Source organism: Priapulus caudatus, unplaced genomic scaffold (genome assembly GCF_000485595.1).
Source record: "Priapulus caudatus unplaced genomic scaffold, Priapulus_caudatus-5.0.1 Scaffold107, whole genome shotgun sequence".
Classification (NCBI taxonomy): domain Eukaryota; kingdom Metazoa; phylum Priapulida; class Priapulimorpha; order Priapulimorphida; family Priapulidae; genus Priapulus; species Priapulus caudatus.
The window spans coordinates 1,334-9,131 of record NW_014577168.1 but is presented as its reverse complement, the minus strand read 5'-3'; the positions used below and the strand labels follow the sequence as shown (position 1 = coordinate 9,131).

Below are 7,798 nucleotides of genomic sequence, written 5' to 3'. Positions count from 1 at the left end.
TCCACAGGGGTCGGGCAGGGCGTCGCGAAACCCCGCCTGCCGCGCCAGAAAACGCATGCTGAGGGTCCTAATTTCAAAATTTCTTCTGGGTGAGGGCCGCCCCAGACCCCCCCTTCGCGTGCAAAAACGTGCCTCAGAAGCTGGAAAACTCTTTCTAAACACGTTATTAATCAGAACGTTACTAGAATATGTTACCTAAAAGAAACATTCCCATAAGCATTCAAGAAACATAACTTGTTAGCTGGGAATGTCTTAGCGGTTAGACCCCCCGCTCCCCTGGTCGCAAATTAATCCCGTACACCGCCCACTTGCAGTCACTCCTTAGCTATAAATTTTAATATCCAGAACTCTGCCACACATTCCTTCGGCTCAACATCTACTGCCTGAATTCTTGCAGCAGCATGCGTTGGTGTTATATAAGCGTAATGTTGCGTAATATTGAAGGTTAGCATGCTTTGCTCGGTCAGCGCGTTTCAATGACGCAAATATTAACAGTTCGTGTGAGCACCAGTACAATGTATGCAGATGTCTTGAATGGGAAGTATTTCAGGAAGTTTACAAAGATTATTCCACTGTTAAAGTAGCAACAAATTAATTGAGTTAAGCCAACCAAATCTTTTAATCATCATGTATTGTTTCTAAAATTACAGTGAAACACCTTTTTGTGCTAAGATCACAATGCTCAGATGCACACAGATGCCCCCATCTTGCCTGTAGATTCAAATTTTCACGGGGAGGCATCCCCCAGACCCCCCCATCCCTATGTGGCTTCGCCCTCGCCGGGCTCGCCGCTATCACCCAAAAGCGCGCACTATTTTATCTGCTTCGCGCACGCCTTTGACCTTCTCTCTCTCTCCTCCCATCTCTCTCTCTCATCTCCAAACTGAACTTAAGTAGCTACCCACGCTGGCTCAAGAAGGCACAGCGTCGCATGATGCGGAGGGGCATACCAACGCATCTCTCATCCTCTCCTCTTTCCCTCTCTCTCCTCCTTCTTGGCTATCTTTCTCTCTCTTCGTCTCGTCTCTCTCTCTCTCAGTCTCTCTCTCTCTCTCTCTATAATATATATATATATATATATATATATATATATATATATATATTTATTTATTTATTTATTTCTCGTTCTCTATCTCTCTCCCTCTGTCTGTATCAATCTCTCTCGTTCCTTCTCAGCTCCGGCTCGCCATCCCATCTACCCCTCTCTCCGCTCTCGCTGTGTACGTCTGTGACTGCATTCGTGGGAGCGCGCGTGTGTGTTCGCTTCTTTGCTGGATTCACTCACCTTCCTTTCCCAAATGCCAATGTTACAACATCCTTCCTCGTCCTCTCCCATCGCCATCTTTGGTGCTGCTTCATTCCCCCGAAATTCATTATCACTGGATTCCGGATTTCATGATTCCGGATCTCATGATTCCGGACCTCATAATTCCGGATTTCATGATTCTGGATTTCATGATTCCGGACCTCATGATTCCGGACCTCATGATTCCGGATTTCATTATTCCGGATTTTATGATTCCGGACCTCATGATTCCGGATTTTATGATTCCGGACCTCACGATTTTGGATTTCATGATTCCGGATTTCATGATTAATTCCAGACCTCATGATTCCGGATTTCATGATTCCGAATTTCATAATAAATTCCAGACCTTATGATTCCGGATTTCATGATTCCGGATTTCATGATTCCGGATTTCATGATTCCGGATTTCATAATTCCGGATTTCATGATTACGGATGTTTCGTTCACAGACATGCTCTTCCTAACGTTTACTTCACCTAAGATGGTCTCAGCTGCCTTCAGAATGTTCCGACCTGAATTTGATTAGTATTTTATGTATTTTCTGAAAGCCGATGCGTGCCACCTTTCCCACGTCTGCTCCTAAATGTTCTAGTTTTAAGCCGCTCTTCTCTTTCTGTCTCTGTTGTGAACCTTCACAACCTCATTTTCATTTTCATTTCATTTTGTGAACCTCACATTAGCTGTCTATTCGTGCGAATCACATGCATGCTCCTAAATCCGAACTACTGCCATTGTTATAATTGTCAGAAACAAGTGCAAGAGTTTCACGTCGTTTGAGTTTGCTAACGCAGCGATGTTAATTGCGATGTTGCGATGTTAGTCGCGTAAAAGCCCAGCCGCCCAGACGTACTGCAGCGACAACGACCAACCGTAACATTCGAGCGTCAAAATCGCAGTGACTGGCCCAGCCACACTGCAACGTTAACGACTAGCGTACGTCTGCTGTCTCGCTACGCAACGGCGGACATTGTTTAATACAGAATTTCCTTTTACCTTTGTGAACTCGAGACTGTTGGACGGTACATGGGATTACCATTGATTTCGAGTTCCCGTGCCAAGGATACCCAAATATTTTCTTTTAGCTTAGCTGGGCATCCTTGTACGACGGATGCCCCCAATAATACAAAACAGAATTTCCCTGAACGCCTAGAATTATGCGTGACGTTGATAACGTAAATTCGAGACAAACTCGTCACGAATTGTACGAATAGAGTTTCGTCTTGCCACGATTTCGCGTACATGTAGGGTGAGCACGAACGCATAATATGTCAGTTTAATAGCTTCTTACCTATTTATCTTTTAATACCTTCTTGCTATCACCGATTAACATTGAATGTTGGGGTGGGGTGGGGCGTTCACGTACCCATCAATACGCACACCCCAAAAAAATAAACAAATCCGCGTATTGCACCTCGACAGGTGTAGCTCGACTAGCCTACGAGCGGAGAATGGCGGCGAATCTGCACCCGGGAGAGAAATATTTACTTTGCTCGTAAAATCAGTGCTAGCTCAGCGCATGTCACGTGTCTCCGTGTGTGTGTGTGTGTGTGTGTGTGTGTGTGTGTGTGTGTGTGTGTGTGTGTGTGTGTGTGTGTGTGTGTGTGTGTGCGTGTGTGGGTGGGTGTAGGTATAGCCAGAGGTTTGAATGTCCGTGCCGTGAATAGAGGCGCTTTCGTTGTTACTCTATAACGAAAAGCTACGCCACGACTGTGGTCCGCTTACAGGTTTTGTTGCGCGCAGCGAGAGCGCTACACGAACTTGCTTGAACGAATGCAAACGCGCGCGCGCATATGTCATGCGCTTGTTATTAACGGATGCATGCGCAGATTCGCAGTGATTGCTGCATCGTTGCCTTGGTAACGTGAAGCTGTGATCCCGACGGGCGCCCCGTAATTACAGCATTGTATTCGTCGCATCTTCCGCCGACGGCCCGTCGTCGTCCTGAATCGCTAGCAAGCCAGTGAGAGCTCCGTGCGGGAATCTGTCGCACCTGCCCAGGTACGTCTAGCTAGTTTCTATGCGCTCCGAAGTGTATTGTGCGACTAAAGATAGAGAAGAAGAAGAAGGACACGAATAAGAAAAAGAAGAAGAAGAATAAGACGACGACGACGACGACGACGAAGAAGAAGAAGATCATTTAAGCGGCATAAATTTGTGTTAGCTACTATTGATGCTGCTGGTACAGGTGTAAGTGCTGCGTTGGAGCTGCCACGGTCGTCCAGGGCGCCATAAGTTAAGCATTATATATAAATTTTTATTTTATTACGTGTTTTTGCGTTGACATCAAGTAGCGATTATCGTCAATCAAACCCCTACGACACATTTAAGTTACGTACGTCGCTGGCTAAGTAATTAGACTTTTTAGTCTCTTATAGATAATAAAAGATTTCTGAACAAGATCGTTCTTAAATGTCTACGATAGAGATTGTGTAGTGATATTTACAATTTGCTGTTTTAAGATGTGCAGTTCACCCTAATTGGTATTCGCAAACAGAAATCTTTAGATCAACCCATTATTGGTGTTCATGCTTTTTTAAGTTGCTGGTGCCGTTTGATTATTTTGATATATTGCAGTTCCATTTAAAAAAATTTGTGTCACGTACAACATATATATCCGCCATTTTTTATTTGGGTTTGAGTGAGTTCGTTTATATATTTTGTTGTTTTAGAAATGACTTAATTCATTATTGACCTGCATATGTTTGTAGGAGTCGTAATCTTGAAATAAAGTTTGCAGTATTAGTAAGTGAGTACACTGCGAATCTAGCGACCACTAGCCTCTTATAAAAAAAAAAGCATGCTTTTTTGCCTAATATTTTTACTCAAAATATCACGCTTAGCAGCATAGCAAAACGAAAATAACTGTTACAACGTAAGGAATGTTTTTCCTTTGCTGTTGTTTCTTCCCTAAGGCGCCCATGCAGCATTCTAAGCAGATGACCTAGATAATAGCATACAGTATTTTTATGAACATCGTCTAGGTCTCCAACATTATGTAATAAAACCATACAATATCGTGTGGGATTTACTCCCGCTGTATGAATAAATTTTTACGATGCGAGATTTGATTTGCGATATAGATGAAAGTGGTTTTTGATTGTAAAATGTGACGTTAATGATTTATTATTAGCTCGGTGACTTGACCACGCTGAACTTTCACTGCTTTGTAATGGATATTATATTACTATTATAGTAATATGAACGAAATTGCATGGACAACTCATAATGGACAAGGAATGAACATCCTGTTATCATCCACTCCTCTCTAACCTGCGCATCAAGTAATCAAAACACTGCATGACAAAAAAACGAAAATCGAATGAACAGGACAAATCATCTTGAAAATTAAAACTATTTGCAGAGCTGCCTTCATTAGATCGTCATTAAACTTTTACACACAATACGTCACTTTCGGAAAACTTTCGGATTTTGGCGGGATAATAGACCTTCGCGTAGTTTATTTACCTGCTGCGTATTAAATCACCTATGACACCATTAACCGCCGATGTTTTGATGGAGACGCTTCGAAACTGGGAGGGAAATCCGCGTGGATCGTCAAAAAACTCGAGTGGGCACTAGTAAAATGCCCGAGTTTAAAAATCGCCATTTGCGCCGGGTTCGCGTTATGAATAACTTCGCGACCGGTAAGATGTTCGTCGGAAGAGCCGACGTGGCGCGGTCATGGAATGGAATGTGTGTAAACATGGTAGGCTTATAGACATACAACGTCAGACCGAGGCGAAGAAAAACATGCAACAGCCGGGCAGTCGATGGCGTCCTTTGTGGACACGATAACAAAGAATTTCGGAGAAACTGTAAATGTTCCTGGCCCTGTTTGCCCACGTTGCATTGTATAGCGGCTTGTCGCGAGGTCCGCCCTAATGCGGGGCAGGCATTTATCAACGCAGTAGGCCGACACGTATTTGAGAAATTCTCCTTTCCACCATTCATCGCAACAGGTTCCTTAAGCCGCCGTTTCACCAAACTCGAGATTTCCTTTTTTAATACAGATCTGTCACTCACTGTACGCTATAAAAATAAGGTAATCGTAAAAACCCGTTGTCAGAAACAAAATTAGTCTTAACATTAGCTTAACATTTAACTTTACGATGTTTCTGACAACGGCCACCAGGACGGGTTGCGGAAAAACAACAGGACACGTTCGGCTGAAAATTGCTTTCGCCATCTGTCATGCAGAATGGACCTCATGGCCGGAGCACCGACTAACATCACAAGCGACGTGACATTCGATTATGTCAGCGACGTCGTTGAAGAGTTGCTGCTCCTGAGACAACAGGTGGCGCTGCTGGAGTCGGCACACGCGATCCTTGCCAAGAACACCGACATCTTCTTCATCTTAATAAACGCCATGTTCGTGTTCTGTGAGTATACGTGATGGAATTACCAAACCACATTCAACATGAACATTATATCTCTCGGGTAATGTGTAAATTCTTAGTTAAACTAACGAGAACGTTTTTCTTACGTCGTACACACCGGGTAAAGATAGGCAACTTCAAAATTAAATGTGAAAAATCAACATACAGCCGATTTAAAAATAATCGTACTACCTGAAATCTTATTAATTGCACTTGTTTATTTTATTTTGTTTGAATCTATAGTTATTTTAAGCCGGCCGTTCCGATGAGTTTGTTGCGATGGTTAGACATAACTCAGAGGCATGAATTACCAAACGACAGCAGGTAACGTGTAAGTTGCTATCTATTTGCAGTCATGCAGTGCGGCTTTGCCTTTCTGGAGTGTGGAGCCGTGCGAAGCAAGAACACCACAAACATCCTCATCAAGAATATGGTAGACGTGTGTAAGTGTCTATATATCTATCACTATATTGCTCATGCTATTTAGTAAGTGATCATGCTGGGTGCTTCTGGTCTAGCTAACAGACGTCTTCGCTAGTAGAATATCTAACTTATCGTAACTTCACCTTACGTCGCAGTTCGAGACAGTTAGCAGCCTATACGGTGTAGTTCGCTGGTTGCATAGCTGTATAGCTCTGTTGTTCTGTGTATGGCTACACACAGCTCGTGTGGTTGATGAGTAAACCGTCTGTTTCAGTTGTAGCCGGCATCTGCTACTGGGCTGTCGGATACTCGTTCGCGTTCGGCGAGGGCAACAGCTTCATAGGTCACACGTACTTCTTCAGCGGCCTCAACGGCATGATACCGAACCCCGACTACGCGCTCTGGCTGTGGCACTTCGTCTTCGCGGCGACTGCCGCCACTATAGTGTCCGGCGCTGTGGCGGAGCGATGCACCTTCGAGGCCTACCTCGTCTACAGCTCTCTCATCACAGGTATGCGAATGACCGAATGAAGTGGCAAAGAGAAAGGGTTACGGGAGCCGGTATGTGAGAGCTTAACACCGTCGAACAGCGACGATTGAAATGATCAGAATGTGACGGAAGGCCTGAAGAGTGTGATGCGGAATCTCTCGTCAGCGTGCGCGGCAAGCTCGCATTTGTTTATTTCTTTTCGTCTGTCCAGGGTTCATCTACCCGGTTGTCACTCACTGGGCGTGGTCTGCGAAAGGCTGGTTGCTCATGGGCCTGGACGATGGAACCATATCCTTTAGTGTAAGTACGACTCACGACGGTTGCTGTAGTGGCCGAGCCACGAGAGGCAGTCGGGTGTCCGCACAAATGATTGCAACCCTATGAAAGAAGATTGACATTTTAATGGCACAAACGTGAAAGCCTAATGGCTTGAAATGAGGGCAGCTTAAAGACGAGAATTGCGATGGAGAAGAGAAAGACTCCGTTTACGGCATACAATACATTGCCACAGGCAAAGAGGGGTGGTGAACGCGCAGGGCAACTATTACTGTGGGGGGTGTGGACCCGGGAGGAGATGTAGCCTAGTCCGGGTGCCGGTTTTGGATCACTTCCTTGGTCGGTTCAGAATAGTTCGACCTTTGCTGAATTCTCCCTTGGAGTTACAGGAGTACGCAAGCCCCCAAGAGGACAGCAATGTGGTGATCCAGGTCGTGGGGGACTGCCCACTTTTGCAACTTTTTTGCAACTGGATTGCCCGTAGGGCTGTGGAGGTGTGATGCTGACGTCATACGAGACTAATACTAGGGCAACTATATGTACGTTATCGTGCCACCTACTCCATTCCGATGCCCATGCAGTTGTCACTTAGTGCTCAGCATGCCTCATGCCACGGAATGGCGGCAACAAAGTCAAAGCTTCGCTTCGTCCTTAGTTTAAGTATCTAGAGATGCTTTCATCTTCGCGTTTTTCCTCTTCATCGACTTTTTGTTCCTCTTCACCCTCCTCCTCCACTTATTCTCATGTTTGTTACAAAATGGGTAATTGAGCAGTGAAAACCTCGCACAAAACAGTCATGGGAGACAGGTACCAGACACAGCAATCTCCTATAATTGCCTCTCGGCTATAGATAGAGCTTTTGCTGGGTGGAGTTGTGTGTGTGTGTGTGTGTGTGTGTGTGTGTGTGCGTGCGTGCGTGCG

The 7,798-nt window shown here is 44.9% G+C and overlaps 1 protein-coding gene across 1 annotated transcript; it reads left to right on the top strand.

Moving 5' to 3' along the window:
* The first annotated feature begins 3,289 nt into the window (after positions 1 to 3,289).
* LOC106805244 (putative ammonium transporter 1) lies at positions 3,290 to 7,377 on the top strand. Its single transcript, XM_014806775.1, has 6 exons — positions 3,290 to 3,307; positions 5,442 to 5,691; positions 6,042 to 6,131; positions 6,386 to 6,622; positions 6,813 to 6,901; positions 7,267 to 7,377. Exons 2-6 carry the CDS (start codon positions 5,508 to 5,510, stop codon positions 7,375 to 7,377), a joined length of 711 nt encoding a protein of 236 aa, XP_014662261.1. The 5' UTR covers positions 3,290 to 3,307; positions 5,442 to 5,507.
* The last annotated feature ends 421 nt before the right edge of the window (positions 7,378 to 7,798 follow it).

Coding starts and splice junctions, on each gene's coding strand:
- LOC106805244 (XM_014806775.1), top strand. CDS start 5,508: ATGGACCTCATGGCCGGAGCACCGACTAACATCACAAGCGACGTGACA. Junction 5,692..6,041: donor AAACGCCATGTTCGTGTTCT/GTGAGTATACGT, acceptor ATCTATTTGCAG/TCATGCAGTGCGGCTTTGCC. Junction 6,623..6,812: donor CTACAGCTCTCTCATCACAG/GTATGCGAATGA, acceptor TCGTCTGTCCAG/GGTTCATCTACCCGGTTGTC.